Source organism: Narcine bancroftii, chromosome 1 (assembly GCF_036971445.1).
Source record: "Narcine bancroftii isolate sNarBan1 chromosome 1, sNarBan1.hap1, whole genome shotgun sequence".
Lineage (NCBI taxonomy): Eukaryota > Metazoa > Chordata > Chondrichthyes > Torpediniformes > Narcinidae > Narcine > Narcine bancroftii.
In genome coordinates, this window is record NC_091469.1 from 334528342 (window position 1) to 334552340 (window position 23999).

A 23999-nucleotide genomic window follows, 5' to 3' on the forward strand; every position below is an offset into this window, starting at 1 on the left:
ATTACTCCATTCATACTGTCCACACAGTTGCAACTAAATAAATAAGACCCATTCCAGATACCTCACCTGCAATCTGTTGGTTTGTGGAACTGGAAGTATTTTGTGCCTTTTGTTCTTGTTTTATCAGGAGATTTTGTAGATGATTCTTTTCATCCACTGTTTGATTTAAATGATCCTTCATGATGTCCTATTAAAACAGAACCAAAGTTAACCAGATCCATGAAAACATTACAGTAATGTTAATGATGAAAAGGACAACAAATATTAACCTCAAAAACATGTCAGAATGTTACTGTACTTTATTTTTAAGTAGTTTTATGCTGATGCTTTGTATTGGGTGAAACTAATAGCATTCATCACTTGCGATTCTCCTAGGCTTTAGAAAGAAAAACAATCAACAATAAAAATGTCAATGCTTTACCCAATCCTACCACTATTGAGATTATTTCCACATTTCATTCTCTGGCTTTGATTCAAATTTTTGTTTAAAACAAGAACCCTCAAAGATCTTGCTATATTTCCTTTGCCAATATTAAATACAAAATTAAAACATAGATGATGAAGCTCCTCAAATTCCTTAATGTGCTGGCCCCAGAAGTCTTCTGATACGTGGATGCCCAGGATCTTGAAGCTGGAGAAACTTTCCACCGCTGTCCCACCAATGAAGACCAATGTCCCTCAGGTTCCCCTTGCTGAAATCCACAATCAGCTCCTTCGTCTTGCTGATATTACGAGCAAGATTTTTGTTCCTGCATGATGTAACCAGATTCTCGAGCCCTCTTCCTATATTCTATTACCTTTTTTTTCCCAACAGTAGTAGTGTTGCCAGTAAATTTGTTGCTTAGCTGATCAAGAATATAATAGAATAGTTGACTTTGGAGTTAAACAAGATGGTCAAATCTCACCCATGACCAGTGAGCAGTTCTGCACCATTAGGATCAGTGCTGGGATGTTTAATGTAGCCACTTGGATGTGCACAAGGGAGGTGTGATTCAAAAACGTGTGGTGGTATACATAGGGAGGTTGTCAGGAAAGGATAGGGCCCCAGTAAGCACTGATGAACAGAGAGACTTTTTGAACACATCCATGGATCCCTGAAAAGTGGAAAGACAGGTGGATAGGTTAGTGAAGATGACAAATGATGTTTGTTTTTGGGAGCTGTGGCAGGGAATATAGGAGTTGGGATGTCTTATGACAACATTGTAAAACATTGGTTAAGCCACACTTGGATTGCTGTGTGCAGTTATGGTCGCCACATTATAGGAAGGATATCATTATGTTAGAAAGTGCCAAGAAAATTCACCAAGTTGTTGCATGGATTGGAACTTTTTAGCTTTAAAGAAAAACTGGATATGTTGTGTTTTTCTCCCCAGAGGAGCGGTTACTGGTAGAGGTTTATACAATTATGAAGGGGATAGACAGTTTTTTTCCCTATGGTAGGTGTCTTAAGAGGTAGGAGGTTTTCGAGTCTGAAAGAAAATTTTGTTCACAGAAGGTGAAACTGGTTGAGTTTTGAATGTACTGCTTGGAGTGTTGGAGGAGATTCTCTCATATTTGGTAAGCATCAAGACCAGCCCATTCTCAAAGGGGGCCATACAACTCCCCCCTCCCACCCCCCCCCCATACCCCTTTAGTGTTCACAGCATATTTAAGTAAAAGCCTTGTTTTCTTTCACCTCCTTAAACATTTTTTTGGATGTTGTCAGTAAGAGAAAAGCATGGAAGAAACCAAAATGTGACTGCTTTGCAGTGAGGAAGACCCATAAACTCTGAGCAGAGTCCTGGGGGGTGGGGGGGGGGTGAGAACTATATCTAAAAAAAAGGTTGAGAATGGGTGTTATAGACAAATACTTGACTTGTCAAGCCATAGAGGGCAATGGACCTACTGAAGGTAAATGAGACAAGTGCAGATAAGTAGAATGGCTGGCACGGACATGGTTGCCTGTTTTCATGGTGTACGACTCAATGACTTATCCTCACCAACTGTTGAGGGATTCAGCTGTCAAGTGATGTTAATAAGTTGATCTTTTGTGATGTTGGGAGCATGAACTTGAATGCTCAGTTCTGAGTCAAATAAGATGCTGAGGCTATCTGAGTCAATATTGAAACATGAGATAGCTTTTTGGCTGGGGATTATGGTTCCTGAGAACTGAAGAGGTAACACCTTGTTTTATGAAGATCAAAACAAGGAGGCATAACACGAAAATTGGAGCCACAGCCTTGAGAGGTTGTCAGGAAGCATCACAAAATGTATGTGGTAATCCTGATTAACTCTCTTGAGAAAAGGGTAGTTATGCTGAATTAAGATAAACATTTTTAAGGGTTATGAAACTAAAAGTCTGTTGCTAGACTTAAGATACTGATTATCTACAGACAAATTTGCACAATAATGGACTAAACTGAAATCCAAAAAAAAATCACATGGTCACTCTTTCACACAGAGACTTAATGAGTCCTTACCATGTCTCTTTGAGCTTGAGATAACCGTATTGAGAGTGTTTGGAGTTCCTCTGTATACTGCTGGTTTTGCTGGCAAAGACAGTTTTCCAAAGACTTTATTTCTGATTTTAAATTGCTTGCTTCATCTTGAAACGCCTTTATTTCTGCTGATGCTTTTTTGACAAACATGTACTCTTGCATGGCTGACATTATTTTGGCTGCCTGATCTATGTACACAAAAAATAAAAGTGAACATGCTAAGTTAATACACAAAAGTGCTGGAGGAACTCAGCAGGTCATGTAGCAAAGATATATCACCAACATTTCGGGCCTGAGACCTTTGTCAAGGTATGAGCAAAGAGCAGCCATAAATGGTGGGGAGAGAATAGGAAGAGGTAGGGGGAGGAATACCACAGACAAGAGATCACTGGTGGATATAATTTTTTAAAATATTTATTTACAGCACAGTAAAAGCCAGTTCTGGCCATTTAAACCGTGCTGCCCAATTTCACCCAAATAAACCTACAACCCCGTACATTCTGAAAGGTGAGAGAATCCTGATCACTCAGGGGAAACCCATGCAGACGGGGAGAGAACATACAAACTCCTTACAGACAGTGCTGGATTCAACCCTGGTCGTTAATAGTTTTGCGCTAACTGCCACGCTAACAGTGCTGCCCAGGTGGGAGGGCAGAAGGGAAAAAAAGCTGAAAAGTGATGTGGGTGGGGAGCTGGAGGGTTTGGGGAACCTGGGGAGGTGATGGATTAAGGGTAGAGGGGTGCGATGGAAGGTAGGGGTGAGGTAGAGATTGGGAAGGGGGGAGGGTCCAAGGACAAGGTAGTGGGAAGGGCCTCAAAGGAGTAGAATGTATGGTGATGTGAGTGGATTGGGAAGGGTAAGGAGCGGTGGGGGGTGTTACGGTGAAGCAGTGGAATCCAGCAGCAGGGTATCCAAGATTTCAGCCTTGCGGTAGACGAGGTTGGTGCAGGAACTGGCGAGGAAGTTGACATGGACGCGGGAATGGGGGAATAGGAAGGGCTGGGATGGAGGTATTGGCCTATGGATGAGAATCACATGAAGAGACCTGGGGAAGGCTGGGTGGAGAATGAGCTTTGAGTGCAGGTGGCTGGGGGTGGGGAGGGGCAAAACCATAGGAGGGAGAGAAAATGGACGAGGAGTGGAAAGAAAATAGAGAGGTGGAGTGAGGAAAGGAGAAAACAAAGACTAGGTAAGATGCAGAGGATGGCAGAAAGGTGGAGGGAGGGGAAGTGCAAGGAAGAAGAGGAAAATAAATGAACAAGGAGGAAGGAGAGCGCTCAAGGTGGGGTGAAAAGGAAAGATAATCTGCAAAAATCTGAAAAAGTTAATTTCTTTTTCTCCAGAACATTTTGGATACAGAAATGTGAATAGAATGGGTATAATGCCCTTTGTTATTTTAGTGAGATTTTCCTGAGTCTCTGTATCATCTACAGGCCTCCCAATTAAACCATCTGTATTCTACCCTTTTGGTACAATCAGATGATTTCTCTATGGTTTCTCCTTCACATTTTTAAACATTTTAAAGATAAAAATTATCAGAGAGACTGATACTTTTCAATTGCCCATTAAGGCAATTAAGTGATATTCACCTATAAATGAAAGATTTTGATTTTCAAACGTGCAGTTCCAACTGGAGACACACAGTAGAGTACAGATGCTGGAATTTGAAGCTAAATCATCTGCTAGAGGAACTAAGTATCAGTAGCCCCTTTTACATTTGTGAACCAATAAACTGGCTGTTCACTGCTGTCAGGATAGGAATGGTGCTTTTGCTGTTCACACTTGACCACTCTTAACTGGGACACTGCACATGTTCACACTTGCAAGGAGCCATGCCTGGGGTCAGGACAGTTCTACCAGTGACATCATGACACAGCGAGCGATGGTGGACCTACCCTAAATTCTGACAGATTTCTCTGCTGCACAGCATTTTGGGAAATCAGGTCTGCCATCGCTTTTTCCTACCGTCTTTATAAATTGTGCACTTATAGTGCTACCAACTTTCCTTTGCTGTTTAAAAAATGTCTGCTATTACAGTTTATTTCCCCTCTCTCTCCCCCCACCCCACCCCTGCTGCGACTTTCCCACGGCAAAGTTTATATCTTCATTTTAATATTTTCTTCCTTCACATTTCTGTACTCACTCATTTCTATCCCAGGTTGGAATTGCCTGTTCTACACTTGTCTGATTGCAACGTTGGCACCTGCAGATGCTGGGGATTGTACTAGGGGCCGAGGCAGTCTAGTCCTGGTGCGAGATGACATCATCTCATGCCGACGTTAAGAAGACTTTCACACTGGACCCTTTTTAGGCCTATTAGCCATTAATTCATGGGATCACTTGCAAGTGTGAAAGGGGCTAGTAAAAGAAGAAGGGTTATTATTTCGAGCCAAACCCCTTTGAGACTGGAGACGTGGAAGAGAAGCTAGTGTAAAGAGGACAAGGTGGGATGGCTTCCATGAGGGATTGGTTAACCAGGTAAAGGTAAAACATGACACACAGGGGCAGCAGATACAAAGATGTCGAAAAAAGGAAGAGAAAGGTATTAAAAACTAAAGGGGTCATGTGGTGGAAGATGACAGGGTAGAGTTGGTGATAAGAAAAGGTGAGAACAGTGGCAATAAAGAGACCAAATAAAACCGAAAGGAGGAATGAAGAAGAATAGGAAAGAATCCAGTGAGGAAATGAGATGGAACCATCAGTGGGGGTGAGAATAGATGAAGAATGAATGGGGGTGGGTAGTGTAAGGTAAAACATCATGAGATGGGAATGTGTAAGGAGTTACCCTGTACAGGGCTGTAACAAGATGTGAATGCATCCTTGTACTTACAAGATAAGAGAGACATTGATGGATTGAGAGGCAGGAAGCTAGCAGGGAAAGGATAGCAACAGTTTTAGTCATTGGACAAGTAATGATATGATGATGTTCTAAGCATGTATCCAAGGGTATAAAAAATCACCATTTTGCTGATAACGGCAGAATGCATTCTCCGACTAACATGGTTAGTCGCAAGTGTTACAATCCGGTAATAAAGAACAAAGAACCCTGATTTCGACTCAGCCTGGTGTTTGTCTCACTCATTCATGAACAAAGCAGACCTAACAGTAGGAAGGGGAACAAAAAAGGGGAAGAGGGGAATATCAGGTTGTGTACAAAACTAAAGAAGGGGACTTCACCAAAAATCCCCTTACCATCTCTCCATGACCCCTGATGCTTTCCCCTGCAACTGCAGGAAGGACAATGCTTTCTCTTACACCTCCTACATAACCACCAGCCAGGGTCTTGGAGCAGGTCTTCCACATGAAGTAAAGATTCACATGCACCTCTCTAACCTAATCTGCTGCATACAGTTCTCCCAATGTTTGTGAGACCAAACACAGACTTGGAGATCAATTCACAGAGCATCTCTGCTCTATCTGCAATGGCCATCCTGACCTTGTTACTGCCATTTCTACTCCCCTTCCCATTCCCACACCTGTCTTGGGCCATCTCCACTGCCAGAGTGAGCTCCAACGTAAACAAATGGAGCAGCATCTCATATTCCTCCTGGGCAGTCTACAGCCCAGTGATATGAATTCTCTAATTGCAGGTATTGAGAATTAATGGTATGTGGAACTTTACATTTGGTTATTCCAAAGTGCCTCACTTATTATGAGTGCAATCATTTGAGTTGTTGGTTGTTTTGGCCAGAATGTCAGTGAGGACGACGCCATTCTTCTTTAAAACCTTTTCTGTTCGGCTGATAGGCCATGCAGGATCTCAGCTTTCAACATTATTCCACAGTGAAAATTTCTGACAGAATAGTATTCCTTTGGTAATGCACTGAGACACCAAGTATTGGAGCCTGAATTGAACCCACAACCTTCTTACTCAGAGGCTATAGATCTACATCTTGGAAATAGGGAGAACAGAGTAAAACAACGTGGGAACAGAATTAGGCTGTTTGGTATTTGAATCAAGGCATGCCTCCTTTCAAATAAATACAAATTTATCGAAGCAAGTAACATGGTACTTACTCAGAAATTTTTCATTACAATGAAGAGACTTAAATCCATTCCAATATCTATCAACAAGATCGAGGAAATTTTCCATTAAGTTTGGATTAAAGATATTTTGATCAATTGCTTGGCAATCCATGAGTAGTGCTTTACAAGGGATAGATTGAATTTTCTGTAAAATGGAAATAATTTTGCAGAGAAAATGAGTTAAAAATTCAAAAACAGAAAATACAGACAATATTCAATAAGTTATTTGCAGCAACTGGGGTGACACGGTCAGCATAGCGGTTAATGTAATACTCTTACAGTGACCAGGACCACGCTGTCTGTCAGAAGTTTGTATTATCCCCCCCCCCCGCGTGTGCGCGGGTTTCCTCCGAGTGCTCCAGTTTCCACCCACTGTTAAAAATGTACCAAGGGGTTGTAAGTCAATTGGGTAGCACGGGCTCGTGGGCTAAAAGGGCCCTGTTATCATGCTGTATGTTTACATTTAAAAATTCCTACTGTTTTCTATGTTGCCTGATTTTAATATCCTGAGGTAACTACTTTGAAAAATCTAAACATTTATACATCAGCAAGGTGCTGATGTTTGCCCAAGCAAACAATATGCCAACAATAACAGTCTACTTATGTGAATGATCCAGCAAAAGCCACAACAGAAACCCATTATCAATTCCACCTTCAATGTTGTTAATGAGTGAGTTCACTCAATTTTTTCTAGTTGTTAGTTTTATTCTGATGAAAGATAATTAGAGTATTTCTTTCTCAGTAGCTCCAGCCTGATGTGCTCCATATTTTCCATTCTTGTGTAATTACTATGCCTGCATGTGGTGTGAAGCTAGATTTTCGATTACATTTCATTAAGAGGTTCACACTATCTGGAATTCTCATTTGTTATACCATACGTTTCCCCATATCTGAAAACTTGGGACCGAATGGTTTTAGATTATTGGGTTTTTTTTGATTAATGGAACAAAACTGAAAAAATAAACCAAAATCTGAATGGTAGTATCAGCCGTCGCCAGTCCCCGACACCTCCTCACCACCGCCACCAGTCTCCGACATCTCTGTAATGGAGGATTTAGACCACCTTATGCAAGAAGGGATGCAGTTGCATCAGAAGACATAATCCAATTTACACCATGAGGCCAAGAGATGCAGTTGTCTTTTGTTGGTCGCAGTCTGTCAGGAGACCTTGAAGATAATTAAATCATTTGTTCAAAGAGATAAGATCTGAAGTAAACAACTTTTGGGTAATATAAGCCATGGTCCCACTGCTGAAGTTTGAGACTCTCCAAGAGGTGGCAATATCTCTCAGCAAGGAGAAGAACTTCAAGATTCCAAACCAACTTCTCGGTCCGGGGAGGTGGAGAAGCTGCTACCAGCGCCCAGACAACCTACTACAAGTGTGCAGTCATCACCTCGCTTTGGCAGTTGGGACCAGTCCAGTCATTGATAAGTATAATTGGGAAGGGCTTGCCTGTTGTAGTGTGAATTCAGCTTTAGATTTAGTAATAAAGACTTGTATAAACTGAACTGCTCTCGGTGTGTGTCTATTTTCTTTCGGTAGCTCGAACTCTGTGACCAATCTAAGACAAACAGAGAGGTACAAGTTTACCCAAGACAACCTCCCACTGCTGCCGGTCCCAACTACAGACTCCACTCCTGCCTGGGACGCCGCTCTCCTTGACATTGGGATAAAGGATTCTTCCAACTGCTTATGGCTGGGAGACAGTGGAGGGTAAGGAAGAAATGAAAAGAGAGAGGGGAGGGAGTTACCTGAAACGAGGACAATCAGCGTTCTAATTTCTCCTCATTTCTCCCCATACACTGCCGACTTCCTCCAGTCACTCACTGATGGATCAGGATTCCAGCCTGCTTCTCTGAGCTGACATCCAACCATTCAGCATCTGTCTTCCTGGCTGCTTCGAAGCTCGGTTGTAACCAAAAAGCAACATAGCCCCACATAGGCAAGTCGGGTGAGCATTTTTTTCAACTTGGAACATTACGGTTAATGAAATTTCGGATAAGGGTAAACGCACTGTACTGACTTTTATTCACTACTCCAGCAAACCTGATTTAACTGGCATACATTACTACAGAGGAAGTAATACTATCCTTCACAAATTGGCCAGTGTTACTACTACAAATTGCACACTCTAATTTACGGACATGGACCCACAGAATACAAATGGAAATTAGAAGGATCACCAGGGTTGTCCCCAGGTGGTCCACATCCATTGAACATTTGCCTCTTTTTTGCTCAAGATTCAGTATCTCAGTTCTTTCATCCTCATAACCTGCTGAGAAGCTGATGGGTCTCAGCAGGGCAGGCAGCATCAAATGAGAGAAATGGCCAGTCAACGTTTCGGGTCACAACCCTTTTTCTAATCTGTTGCCTGACCCATTGAATCCCCCAGCTTCAGGTTACAAAGGACAGTGGATTCTGAATATGCACCATTTTAGTTCTGAAATATTTAACTCCAGGGTCTTCAAAACTTGGATGCTGGTATCAAAAAAGTGAGGGACAACTTATAAAACATGTCCTATAATAAGGGCTTTATAAATATAACATAAAAGCCAACTACTGATTCACATTTTCCTGCATAAATTAAATGAGGGAGAACAGCAATGCTCGTTGAAAAGAAAGAGTGAATGCAAGTGTAATCTCAGGTACAGCAAAAAGACAATAAGTGTTGCTACAGTAATCTGGGCTAATTGACATAAATCAAGGGCCTGGGATGATATTGACACTCCAATTTTGCCAATCCATATAAAAATAAAAATGGAAAATGCAGCCAAGCTTGCAAAACATGTGAATTGAAAAAAGAGCTGAGGTTTCACATCACACCTGCTGCTTAAGCAACTGGATTATATTTTCCAGTATTTTTATTTCAATTTCTGACTATGTTGTTTATGTTTTAGTGCAATTACAATATTTTATATGATGAAGAATCTTGCCTTAACTCTGTAGGCAGCAGTTTACATGCAGAAACTCACCTCACAGAATCTATTGCTTGTATCACTGGCCCTCCGCTCAGCACCACCAGATCTCTGAGTTACAGGTGGCCTCTTGTGATGTGGATCTTCCACTTGACTGTGGAGGGACATTGTGGTGGGATGTCCACCATGTAGCATCAGGACCTGTTGCATTCTGGCATGTTGGTCTCCAGCCTTCTGCTTCTCTTCAATCACCCCTGTGGCTGGCATGACATCAGTGGAAGTGCAGGATGCTTTTGATCTCGGAAGCTGATGCTCAGTTGCAGAAGTATTGTGTGTAGAGCCTGTGGGGAATACCACATGTAGAAGACAAACTTGCTGTCATATCTAGGATTTCAAAAGTGCTTCAGAATGAGTTGCCTTTGAAGTCAATTCACCATTGTATAATATAGGTCAATGGTGAAAACAATTTCCACACATCAAGACCCACACAAACTGTAATCAAATAGATAGTCAATCTGTGCTCAAAGTTGAGGAATAAGCACTGATCAAATACATGAAGAGAACTCCCTTTTTTAATTTTGATAAGAACCTTGAAATATTTTTAAAATGGAGAACAAATGGGTCAAAATATACCTTATAAGCATATTGCACTAAAGATAGTGCTTGAGGCACCATCGCAACTGGTCAGTATTAAGTAGTTTTTTATTATTCTGTTGTTGACATACATTACACTCTATAGCTGGAAGAGGCCCCAAATGAGATTCAGAGAAACTCTTCATTATATAGTAAAATCCCCATTATCCTGAATTCAATCAAATGGAAACTCAAGCATCTGGCCAAAAGAACCCCACAAGGAAATAAATAAAATTGCATATAAATGACTGGGGGTATGGACCCCATGGGGGACCTCTGAGACTTCAATGTGTGCACATTATTTTTGCTGGCGCCATTTGCATGGTGGTGAGTTGGGTGGCCAGCGTGAGGAAGGTGCACCGAGAGCCTCACTGGGACGCTTGCATGGAGGTGAGTCGGGTGGTCAGCGTGAGGAAGGTGGTAAAGTTTCCATAAAGTTGCATTGGGATGAAAAGATGGTGCCCAGAATGAAGAGCCAACCATCACTGCTGGGGCAACTCTTCCGATCTAGTAAGAGTCTTTATTAGTGTTATATATTGGTAAGTAGAATAATACCTAGTGTCGCCGAAAATGTTCTCCCAGAATCACAGTGCGGCTTTCACGCAAACAGAGGAACTACTGACATGGTCTTTGCCCTCAGACAGCTCCAAGAAAAGTGCAGAGAACAAAACAAAGGACTCTACATCACCTTTGTTGACCTCACCAAAGCCTTCGACACCGTGAGTAGGAAAGGGCTTCGGCAAATACTAGAACGCCTTGGATGCCCCCCAATGTTCCTCAATATGGTTATCCAACTGCACAAAAACCAACAAGGTCGGGTCAGATACAGCAATGAGCTCTCTGAACCCTTCTCCATTAACAATGGCGTGAAGCAAGGCTGCGTTCTCGCACCAACCCTCTTTTCAATCTTCTTCAGCATGATGCTGAAACAAGCCATGAAAGACCTCAACAATGAGGATGCAGTTTACATCCGGTACCGCACGGATGGCAGTCGCTTCAATCTGAGGCGCCTGCAAGCTCACACCAAGACACAAGAGCAACTTGTCCGTGAACTACTCTTTGCAGATGATGCCGCTTTAGTTGCCCATTCAGAGCCAGCTCTTCAGCGCTTGACGTCCTGTTTTGCGGAAACTGCCAAAATGTTTGGCTTGGAAGTCAGCTTGAAGAAAACGGAGTCCTCCATCAGCCAGCTCACCACCATGACTACCAGCCCCCCCACATCTCCATCGGGCACACAAAACTCAAAACGGTCAACTAGTTTACCTATCTCGGCTGCACCATTTCATCAGATGCAAGGATCGACAACGAGATGGACAACAGACTCGCCAAGGCAAATAGCGCCTTTGGAAGACTACACAAAAGAGTCTGGAAAAACAACCAACTGAAAAACCTCACAAAGATTAGCGTATACAGAGCCGTTGTCATACCCACACTCCTGTTCGGCTCCGAATCACAGGTCCTTTACCGGCATCACCTACGGCTCCTAGAACGCTTCCACCAGCGTTGTCTCCGCTCCATCCTCAACATTCATTGGAGCGACTTCATCTCCAACATCGAAGTACTCGAGATGGCAGAGGCCGACAGCATCGAATCCACGCTGATGAAAATCAAACTGCGCTGGGTAGGTCACGTCTCCAGAATGGAGGACCATCGCCTTCCCAAGATCGTGTTATATGCGAGCTCTCCACTGGCCACCAAGACAGAGGTGCATCAAAGAAGAGGTACAAGGACTGCCTAAAGAAAGCTCTTGGCGCCTGCCACATTGACCATTGCCAGTGGGCTGATATCACCTCAAACCGTGCATCTTGGCGCCTCACAGTTCGGCGGGCTGCAACCTCCTTTGAAAAAGATGGCAGAGCCCACCTCACTGACAAAAGACAAAGGAGGAAAAACCCAACACCCAACCCCAACCAACCAATTTTCCCTTGCAACCGCTGCAACCGTGCCTGCCTGTCCCGCATCGGACTTGTCAGCCACAAACGAGGCTGCAGCTGACGTGGACATTACCCCTCCATAAATCTTCATCCGCGAAGCCAAGCCAAAGAAAGAAGAAATATTGGTAAGTATTTATCTGTAAACTTGTGGTAGAGGGTTAATTAGCATAGTGGCTAGTGCAACACTGTTGCAGTACCTGTGACCGGGGTTTAAATTAAAAATTTGGAAGTTACAGGAATTGTCTTTTTTAAGGCTACTACACAGAATTTTTTACAAATTACATTTTGCACTGTTTTTTGTATTTTAAATGGCGTTTTCTTAATGCAGAAGTATTAGTTAGGCATTGGAAGAGTTAATCTCAGTCAACTGGAAAATTTACATATCCGATACCCCCGATAATTGGGATTTTACTGTATATTTCCATTATAGACAATAGCTGCATGACTGTATAAACATATCCTTAAAGTTTCATCTATTAAGGTTGCAAAACATGAACATAAAATCAGTCTCATGCTTGAAAAAAAAATCATAAGGATGACTTTTAGAATCCTGAAAACAATGTTGTTAATAAAATGTATTAAAGGAACCAGTTTCAAACAGTAAATTCATTTGACGACCGCATACCTGTTTTACAAAAGATCTTAACTGATAATACACAAATATAGAATAACCACTTATATCAAATCTATTTTGCAATTCTACAAAAGAACAAAAATGACCTTCTAAAAAACAGTCAGATAAATTATGTAGTTCCTCTGTTTGCGCGAAAGCCGCACTGTGATTCTGGGAGAACATTCTTGGCGACACTAGATATTATTCTATTTAGGAGAATCCTAGCGAAGATTTAGCCTGCAAAGGAGAGCAGCGTGATTCCCCTGTAGTTTGAGCAGTCTGATTTCTCGCCTTTGTTTTTGTACAGGGTGATGATGATGGCATCACGAAGGTCCTGAGGCAGTTTTCCTTGGTCCCAGCAAAGCTTGAAAAACTCATGCAGTTTGGCATGCTGAGTTTTGCCACCAGCCTTCCAGACCTCTGGGGGGGATTCCATCCATACCTGCTGCTTTGCCACTTTTCAGTTGTTCAATTGCCTTATATGTCTCTTCCCGGGTGAGGACCTCATCCAGCTCTAGCCTTAGGGGCTGTTGAGGGAGCTGGAGCAGGGTGGAATCTTGGACTGAGCGGTTGGCTCTGAAAAGAGATTGGAAGTGTTCTGACCATCGGTTGAGGATGGAGATCTTGTCGCTGAGGAGGACTTTTCCGTCTGAGCTGTGCAGCGGGCTTTGGACTTGGGGTGAGGGGCCGTACACAGCCTTTAGAGCCTTGTAATAACCCCTGAAGTCACCAATGTCCGCGCTGAGCTGGGTACATTTGGCGAGGCTAGTCCACCACTCATTTTGGATCTCCCGGAGTTTGCGCTGAAGATGGCTGCATGTGCGACGGAAGGCTTGTTTCTTCTCTGGCCAGGACGGCTTTGAAGGGTGAGCCTGGTGGGCAGCTCACTTCTTTGCCAGCAGCTCCTGGATTTCCTGGCTGTTTTCGTCGAACCAGTCCTTGTTTTTCCTGGAGGAGAAGCCCGGTACCTCTTCAGTGGATTGCAGTATGGTAGTCTTCAGCTGATCCCAGAGGGTTTCAGGGGATGAGCCCGTGAGGCGGATTGCATCCTCGAGCTTTGCTTTGAGATTTGCCTGGAAATATCCTCTCACTTTGTCTGACTGCAGGTTTCCAATATTGAACCTCTTTCTGGGGGCTTTACTGTTCCTGGACTTTGGCTTGAAGTGAAGGTTGAGCTTGCAGCGAACCAGCCGGTGGTCAGTGTGGCATTCCACGCTGGGCATGACCCTGGTGTGGAGCACATCTTGTTTGTCTCTTTCTCGCACCAGGATAGTATCATAACAACAAGACACAGGGTATGGAGAAGCAGTCAAAAATATTGCAAGGACATAATCTTTTACCAGTGTTCTGAATCAGAAAGACTGACTATGATATTTCTTCAGAACTGCAGACATAAAATACAGAATAAAATACAATAGCAGATGGTTATCTGTAAAACAGTTCAATATTGTGAGGCACACAAGGTTCAGCAGGTGGCACTCTTGCCAAGAGATTCTTTTCTCCAATAATCATCTCAAAAGAAATTACAAGCAGTAATTAAAGAAGAATAATTAGAAAAAATAATTAGTAAGATATAACAGTTTGGGATACTTAGAAATGTTCTGAAAGAGATAGATAGGCTGAATATTTCATTTTCATACTGTAAACGTTCTGAGGGTGGCATGGTTAGTGCAACACTGTTACAGCACCAACGGTCAGGACCAGTGTTAAAATCCTGCGCTGCCTGTGAGGAGTTTTATCTGTACTCCCTATGTCGATGAGGGTTTCCTCTGGGTCCTCCAGTTCCTTCCACCACTCAAAAAGTACCAGAGGTGTAGGTCAATTGGGTATATTTAAGCTGCACGAGCTTGTGGGCCAAAAGGGCCTGTTACTGTGCTGTAAAAAATGTAAATAAAAAAAATAAAACTGAAGGACAATTAACTTCCAACTAATATTCTGCAGAAAAGTGCATTTGGACTTTCACTAAAAATATCCAGAATATCAGTTTCAGCATTCTCTGCTGTATTTCTCCTTAAATTCATCAATTTGAACTGTATAAAGCTATTTTGTGTAGATTCTCCATCAACACAATTGTAACATATGATGCTGCCACATACACATCAATGACTTCAGTCAACTGACTAATGCATTAAGATATGAGCTTGATAAATGTCTTGGTGAGGCCATCCCTGTCTTTCTGATTTGGAGCAGAGTTGATGATATTGGAACAGTACAGTACCTGGGTGTGGGGTGAAGTGTGGGTGGGAGGTAACCTTGTGATAGGCCTCAGCCTCATCTTGAAATTTCAAGTTGGGGTCCACTGCAGAAAGCCCTTGTATTTCCTCATCTGTAGACGTTACTCGATTGGGTCGTGCAGTGGCCTCTGTGTGGCAAGCTATTGTGCCAGACCGTGGGCAGGAAACATCGGGTAATGATTGATAGTCTAGGCAAAAAAAAAGTAAACCCTCAATTAAAGCACACAGATAAAATTCATTTACAACAAAGGTAACAAGTATGGTTTTTCAACCACTTAACGTCTGTATATTTAATTAGATTATAATTGATCTGTACCACAATTTTGCTTGTTTATACTTTGTCACCTCACTAAACAATAGCTGTCAGAGATGAAAATGGCCAAGCCATTTCAAAGAGACTTTTTTCTGTTTCATTGGCCTTCATGTACCAAAACAAAAAAGCCTCCTAATTTCACATCTAAAAAGGCCAGTTTCAATTTTTCAGAAATCAAAATTATTTTGAACAAACATTACCAACAACAAAATACATTCACAAAGCAGATCTGTAAACGAAGCTTCTGGGAACTGAACGTTTATTGACAACTTCAGAATGTAAAGCACCAAGTATGATTTTAAAAACCAGTTATTTCCTTGTTGCTTCTGACTGAACTATCTCAAGAGGGTAACCAAGCAACAGGTCAATCAGAGTATCCAACTTTGCAAACGGATTCAAGTATAGCAGAGGATATCACTGAGATTTTTGCCAAACTTACACTGATTATGAGGTGATGTGCAGACATATCCTATTCAAAAGTAAAATCTTGTCACAACTAATCTTCAACCAATTTAGTCATTATATGCAGAAGGGAAAATACCAAAATACTTTCTAGAATCTGAATGCAATATTCTTTCATCTGTCGGTACATTATTACTGCTAGATATATTATAGATAAAATATAATAAATCCATCACTATTTAGGCACTCACTACATTATATTTCTTATTTGCTGAAATTGTTGTCACATTACCTCAGTGACAGGAAACCTGGTAACTATATTTCCTAAGATTTAAAATGATTAGACTATGCAGTGGAATGAAAGACTACAATGAATTATTCAACGGGACAATTTTTATATTAGAGGGATGGATCTGGCAGCATAAGATGAGGGGATGAACAAGAACCAGCCCTTAAGTCTGTTTCTTTATAATATCAGATTAGAAACAAACTATATCTCAATACCATTTTGTTTCACATTTACTTCATGTCCCTTAATATATCTCGGTTAATGAAGAAAGTTTTGAAAGAACCAATGTGCTTCTCTGGTAGGACTTCCAGAGTCTACTTTCAATTCTCTTTCAGAAAAAAATGTCACGGGAAAATAATATTTATTTTGTCCAGAGACTTTATCTAACACGGGAACACTGAAATAAGATTTAATAGATGTGTTGTAAATGATGTGGGAATTAGATAGAGTATACTGGGAGAAACTGTCAAGAGAGTCAAGAATCGGAATGGTGACAAGGTGTGTTTGTTTAGAGGATTTATGAGCTGTACTGCACATCCTGGTAGCTTGGTGAAAGCAGATTCGGTAGCAATTTTTCAAGGTTACAGGAAATACAAAAACAAACACAGAGTTCTCGTGAAAAGCAGGCAAGTGGCATTGCTGAATGTGCTCAATTAATTAAGTAGTATGGACCCAACTGATATAGGGCCAGATTTTTCAAACCACAGATGGGCATTTATCCCCAATTTTGTGGCTGTTTTGAGGAGAGGGAGTGGGTTAGGGGGACTGTAGACAATTAAGTTTGTGATAACACTGGCACCTCCTGGACTACATCCTGGTGCGAGAAAGTGACAAACAAGATGTGCTCCACACCAGGGTCATGCCTAGTGTGGAATGCCACACTGACCACCGGCTGGTTCGCTGCAAGCTCAACCTTCACTTCAAGCCAAAGCCCAGGAACAATAAAGCCCCCAGAAAGAGGTTCAATGTTGGAAAACTGCAGTCAGACGAAGCGAGAGGAAACTTCCAGGCAAACCTCAAAGCAAAGCTCGACGTTGCAACCCGCCTCACGGACCCGTCCCCTGAAACCCTCTGGGATCAGTTGAAGACTACCATACTGCAATCCACTGAAGAGGTACTGGGCTTCTCCTCCAGGAAAAACAAGGACTGGTTTGACGAAAACAGCCAGGAAATCCAGGAGCTGCTGGCAAAGAAGCGAGCTGCCCACCAGGCTCACCTTACAAAGCCGTCCTGTCCAGAGAAAAAACAAGCCTTCCGTCGCGCATGCAGCCATCTTCAGCGCAAACTCCGGGAGATCCAAAATGAGTGGTGGACTAGCCTCGCCAAACGAACACAGCTCAGCGCGGACATTGGCGAATTCAGGGGTTTCTACGAGGCTCTAAAGGCTGTGTACGGCCCCTCACCCCAAGTCCAAAGCCCGCTGCGCAGCTCAGACGGCAAAGTCCTCCTCAGCGACAAGATCTCCATCCTCAACCGATGGTCAGAACACTTCCAATCTCTTTTCAGTACCAACCGCTCAGTCCAAGATTCCGCCCTGCTCCAGCTCCCTCAACAGCCCCTAAGGCTAGAGCTGGATGAGGTTCCCACCCTGGATGAGACATATAAGGCAATCGAACAACTGAAAAGTGGCAAAGCAGCAGGTATGGATGGAATCCCCCCAGAAGACTGGAAGGCTGGCGGCAAAACTCTGCATGCCAAACTGCATGAGTTTTTCAAGCTTTGTTGGGACCAAGGTAAACTGCCTCAGGATCTTCGTGATGCCACCATCATCACCCTGTACAAAAACAAAGGCGAGAAATCAGACTGCTCAAACTACAGGGGAATCACGTTGCTCTCCATTGCAGGCAAAATCTTCTCTAGGATTCTACTAAATAGAATAATACCTAGTGTCGCCGAGAATATTCTCCCAGAATCACAGTGCGGCTTTCGCGCAAACAGAGGAACCACTGACATGGTCTTTGCCCTCAGACAGCTCCAAGAAAAGTGCAGAGAACAAAACAAAGGACTCTACATCACCTTTGTTGACCTCACCAAAGCCTTCGACACCGTGAGCAGGAAAGGGCTTTGGCAAATACTAGAGCGCATCGGATGTCCCCCAAAGTTCCTCAACATGATTATCCAACTGCACGAAAACCAACAAGGTCGGGTCAGATACAGCAATGAGCTCTCTGAACCCTTCTCCATTAACAATGACGTGAAGCAAGGCTGTGTTCTGGCACCAACCCTCTTTTCAATCTTCTTCAGCATGATGCTGAACCAAGCCATGAAAGACCCCAACAATGAAGACGCTGTTTACATCCGGTACCGCACGGATGGCAGTCTCTTCAATCTGAGGCGCCTGCAAGCTCACACCAAGACACAAGAGAAACTTGTCCGTGAACTACTCTTTGCAGATGATGCCGCTTTAGTTGCCCATTCAGAGCCAGCTCTTCAGCGCTTGACGTCCTGCTTTGCGGAAACTGCCAAAATGTTTGGCCTGGAAGTCAGCCTGAAGAAAACTGAGGTCCTCCATCAGCCAGCTCCCCACCATGACTACCAGCCCCCCCACATCTCCATCGGGCACACAAAACTCAAAACGGTCAACCAGTTTACCTATCTCGGCTGCACCATTTCATCAGATGCAAGGATCGACAATGAGATAGACAACAGACTCGCCAAGGCAAATAGCGCCTTTGGAAGACTACACAAAAGAGTCTGGAAAAACAACCAACTGAAAAACCTCACAAAGATAAGCGTATACAGAGCCGTTGTCATACCCACACTCCTGTTCGGCTCCGAATCATGGGTCCTCTACCGGCACCACCTACGGCTCCTAGAACGCTTCCACCAGCGTTGTCTCCGCTCCATCCTCAACATCCATTGGAGCGCTTACACCCCTAACGTCGAGGTACTCGAGATGGCAGAGGTCGACAGCATCGAGTCCACGCTGCTGAAGATCCAGCTGCGCTGGATGGGTCACGTCTCCAGAATGGAGGACCATCGCCTTCCCAAGATCCTGTTATATGGCGAGCTCTCCACTGGCCACCGTGACAGAGGTGCACCAAAGAAAAGGTACAAGGACTGCCTAAAGAAATCTCTTGGTGCCTGCCACATTGACCACCGCCAGTGGGCTGATAACGTCTCAAACCGTGCATCTTGGCGCCTCACAGTTTGGCGGGCAGCAGCCTCCTTTGAAGAAGACCGCAGAGCCCACCTCACTGACAAAAGGCAAAGGAGGAAAAACCCAACACCCAACCCCAACCAACCAATTTTCCCTTGCAACCGCTGCAATCGTGTCTGCCTGTCCCGCATCGGACTTGTCAGCCACAAACGCGCCTGCAGCTGACGTGGACTTTTTACCCCCTCCATAAATCTTCGTCCGCGAAGCCAAGCCAAAGAAAGGAAAGTTTGTGATGAAGAATTTACAAACTTTCAGATAACTAATTCCTTCCAACCATTAACGATCAGATTTCATCTTGAACACCAAGTGCTGGAAAGCACTGATGAAGTTAATTTTTTAAAATTAAATTTTGACATACAGAATGGTATATTGGCCCTTGAGCCTGTACTGCCCAAATAAACCCAAATGACCTACACCCGCAGTATATTTTGAATGGTGGGAGGAAACTGGAGCACCTGGAGGAAACCCATCCAGCCATGGACAGAACGTACAAATTCCTTAGAGTGTGAAATTTGAACCCCGGTCCAAGTCACTGGCACTGTAACAGCAGTGATCATGTACCATATTTTGAATAATGGAGCAGATTAGATGAACTATTCATTTTTTTCTTAAGTAGTAAAATCCAACTTTTTAAAAAATTCCACTTTCCTTCCAAGGTAAGCCCTTAGCAATACCTTGCACCTCATATCATACCAAAGCATCTTACTGTGCAGGTGTTGGTTGATGAGACCAAGTGGCTTCCATTCATCCCCAACACCCCCATCCCGAAATAGGATTTTTCTGAGGAACATCAATAAAGTCTTTCGTGACAGTTTAATTTTGTAAAAAAATTACATTTATATAAACAGCATAGTAACAGGCCTTTCCAACCCTCTCACTTGTGCCCCTCAACACCAATTAACCAACAATCTCCATACATTTATATAAACAGCAAGGGAACAGGCTTTTCCAACCTTCTCACCTGTGCCGCCCACACCCCCCCCCCCCCCACCCCAAACAATCTCCAAATGTTTTTGGAGGGTGGAAGGAAACAGGAGCAGGAGAAGGAAACAGGAGCAGGTGGAAGAAACCCATGCAGACAAAGGAAGAACACACAAACTCCTTGCTCCTTATGGACAGTTGTCTGTGAAGTGGCATCATCAGTGATGCAAAACTTATCAATGAGATGGATTGTTGAAATTCCTTGGCAAGGTCACCGAGGTTTCATCAAATAATATGCACTGTCTCTGCAATCACATGGAGTAAAAGCCCCCAAGCAGCAAGACGGGCCCATTATTTGACATCAGCTCATGTAACAAAATTAACAAGGGAAGACTAAAAAATTATTTACAACTACCCACTACAATGGCTGTACCAGAAATGCTTATCCCCTTCCCCACTTTAAATCCTCCTGAAACTATTGCTTGCAGCTCTATCAAGGCATTCATGCTGATGTGAATTCCAGTGTGGATACAGCTCAGGGGGTTCAAATAGGTTTTCAGCTAGGTTTAATTTAGAGATGAGGAGCTCGTAACCTGCCACTGGTCTCAGTGACTATCCTTTTTTTCTGGAATGCTTTGTATACAACAGAGGCCACCAATGACCTTGGTTTTAAATGTGCCCTCAATGACCTTGGCTTTAAATGTGCCCTTGTTTATTTCGGTAGAACTGGCATTGACCGATTAAGGTACACAGACAAGATAGAAGGGTCTAGAATTTGTCCTGTTGTCTATTCAACAATGCCTGACTTTGGCAAAATTAAGTATATGATCGATAATGAAGGTTGGTGTTGCCTGGAGGTGCCGAAGTAACCTCCCCTGTTCCCTGGCTGTGCAATCCAAGGTTTGCAACATAGCAGGGACTTCGCATTTAAGAGTTTTCATTTGGACAGGTACGTGGAAAGGAAATATTTAGGGAGGCCAAACTCAAGCAAATAGGCCAAGCTTTGGAAAACTGGGAAGAGGATGATATGCCAGAGGGCCTCTGAGAATCATTGTTATTTTCTGCTGGAATTGCTCCTTATACTGGTTAAATACCCTTTTCACTCTTGGTCCTGATGCAGTCTCCACCCAAAATATTGACATTTGCTTTCCTCCCTACAGAAGCTACTCAACCCACTGTTCTCCAGTAGTCTGTTTTTGACTTCTGATTCCAGCATCTCCAGTTGCTTGTGACTCCATGAATAATGATTGTTTGAGAGAAAGAGCAATTCAAAGATTTGAGACTTCAAACCCAAGAGCTAAGTTCACGGTCTACAATACTGTGGTGATTCCTTCATTCTTATGTGCTTATGAGACATGCAGTACCTGCAGTAGGCACTTCAAAGTCATTGGAGTGATGCCAATGTTCTGTAAAATCTTATAAACCCACTGGCAAAATAAGCAGATCAATGTCACGACCATTTCATCCAATATCACCTTCACTGAGGCTTTATTTTCATTCAGTCACCTCCGATGGATAGCCCACACTATCTACATGCCCACCATTAGAGTCCCTCAGTAAGTGCTCTTCTGTGACTCTGTCATAGCAAGAGGATACCAGAACTGGAGAAATGCTTCAAGAATATTCTGAAAGGCTTGGAAAAAAAAACATCTTGTGAAAACTCCCGTCCTGTGACTTATCAAGATGCACAAGTGGCCTCTGTTAAGGCACCAAGAACCTCAATTGTCTGCCTTACCAGCAAGTTGATGAGGAGGAAATCGTAACTTGCTCCACTAACAGCAGTGTCCATGGACTATACGCTGATCTTATCTGCCACCATATCCAACAAAAGTGAAGAGAAAGCAGTTATCTTTAACCTTAGGGAACTTCTTGAGAAGAGGCACTTGCAACAGTGCAATACTGGGGAAGATGATGTGATGGAATGTGAAGAGGGCTGCCTGGGGCAGTTCCCAGAAAAGGCTGTTCAAACAGATCCCTCATTTGCTATTAGCATTCCATCAGAATACTCAGAGAATTATTGGCCACGCTGATTGCAGCAATCTATGTTCCTCCTTCGGCTAATGAGGGTGAAGGAACTTTACAGTGCTATGTGAGAAGCCCAAATGTCCCAATCTGATTGTTGCTGGCTAATTCAATCACGCCAATCTGAAAATGGTCTTACCACAGCTTCACAGCACGTCAACTTATCCACCAGAGGAGAGAACATCCAGATTGGATGTACACCAACATCCCTGGTGTGTATAAGGCTGCACCTCATCCCTACCTTGGTTACTTGGATCACATATCCATCCTGCTAACCCTGGCATACGGATTCCTGGCAAAACAAGCTTAGGCAGTTCACAGGGAGATCTGGACATGGCTGGGGGGGAGGGCACAGACTGTTTTAAATAAACAGGTGCTGTTTCAGAAAGGCAGCCACCTTTAACTAAGAGGAGAACATGAACTCAGTGACTGGCTACATCAGCAAGAGCATTGAGGATGTCACTGAGATCAAATGCTAACCAGAAATGATGGTTGTATTCAAAGGTCCAGGACCCTCTCAGAGCTGATGATGCTGGCTTCAGGACAGGGGATAGAATGGCACTAAGAACAGCAAGGGCTGAACACTCCCGTGCAATCTGGAAGGATAAGTGGGGGTACTCACAGAAGATCTACAGACAGTTGTGTGACATCGATGACATGAGGCAAGGTATCACGACTATAAACGATCACGTCAACCTTGCGAGTGAAAGACAATGATACCTCCCTTCCGAACAGACTGCATGGTTTGATGAGAAGAGTAGGATGACACCAAAAAAAACTCTGTGTTCCTCGAGGAATAGGCCCCTTGCTTCACCTGGCCAAGGTGAGGAGAACTCTATCCAAGGTGAACCTACACAAGGTGACAGGACCAGACAACATACCAGAATGGGTGCTGAAGGACTCCTCAGATAAATTAATAGAGGTCTTCACAGACATCTTCAACATCTCATTATTTCCAAGAGTTCAAGACAGCGACCATCATTCCAGTACCTAAGAGGGCGACATTAACAGGTCTCAATGACTACTTCCCCTTGGCAAGGACCTCCACCACTATGAAATGCTTTGAATGTCTGGTGATGGAACATATCAAAGCGCTCCTCCCAGAGACACTGGACCCATTTCATTTTGCCTATAGAAGAAGTTATTCCATCGACAATGGTCTCGCCTTATCCCTTCACTCTGTCCTGAACTTTTAATATGATAATTTCCCAGAAGCTGATGGAGAAGCTGTCTTCGCTGGAACTCAACACCCCTCTCTGTAACTGAATCCTGGACTTCCTAATGGAACATTGAACACCTTCATGCTGAGCACTGACACACTTCAGGGTTGTGTGTGCTCAGCCCATTCTTGTTCATGCTACTGACCCACGACTGTATCGCCAGATCCAGCTCCAACAGTGTCATCAAGTTTGCAGATAATGCCACAGTAGTTGGCCTCATCAGCAACAACAAAGAGGTGGAAAATTTTGTGATATGGTGGAGAAGAATAACAACCCGAGTCTCAACATGGACAAGACAAAAGAGATGATGGTGGACTTCAGGAGGACCAGGAATGACCATCCTCCTCTACATTTCAATAGCTCTGTAGAGGAAAGAATGGAGAGCCACAAGTTCTTTACAGTCCACTAAACTAGTGACCTATTGTGGACACACAACATCTCCTCGTGTCAGGAAGGTGCAACAGTGACTGGACTTCCTGAGAAGACTGAAGCGGGCAAGGCTACCTTCCACCATTATGTCAAGTTTCTATATGATCTCTATTGAGTGTGCTAGCCAGCTGCATCACAGTGTGGTACGGTTGCTGCAGAGAAATGGATCGGAGGTCAATCCATAGGACCATAAGAGTGGTAGAGAGGATCATTGGAGTCTCCCTACTACGCATCAACGAGATCTACCAGGATGGTTGTCTGAAAAGGGGAACGTAAAATCATTAAGGACCCCTTCCACCCTGTACACACCATCTTTTAGCTGTTCCCATCAGGAAAGATACACAGGAGTATCAGAGCTACCACCACCAGGCTGATGAACAGCTTATTGTCACGGGCAGTGAGAATGTTG

At 43.4% G+C, this 23999-nt stretch overlaps 1 protein-coding gene across 2 annotated transcripts in view; it reads right to left on the reverse strand.

Annotated features, from left to right (window-relative positions):
* LOC138748729 (centrosomal protein of 72 kDa-like) overlaps positions 1-23999 on the reverse strand; it is a 254596-nt gene that overhangs the window by 14265 nt on the left and 216332 nt on the right. For both annotated transcript variants that reach the window (XM_069909398.1, XM_069909405.1), the window contains exons 8-12: positions 14819-15022; positions 9478-9761; positions 6496-6649; positions 2460-2665; positions 67-187 (exon numbers count right to left, since the gene is read on the reverse strand). In XM_069909398.1, the coding sequence (XP_069765499.1) occupies positions 67-187; positions 2460-2665; positions 6496-6649; positions 9478-9761; positions 14819-15022 (969 nt within the window). The remainder of the gene's footprint in view (positions 1-66; positions 188-2459; positions 2666-6495; positions 6650-9477; positions 9762-14818; positions 15023-23999) is intronic.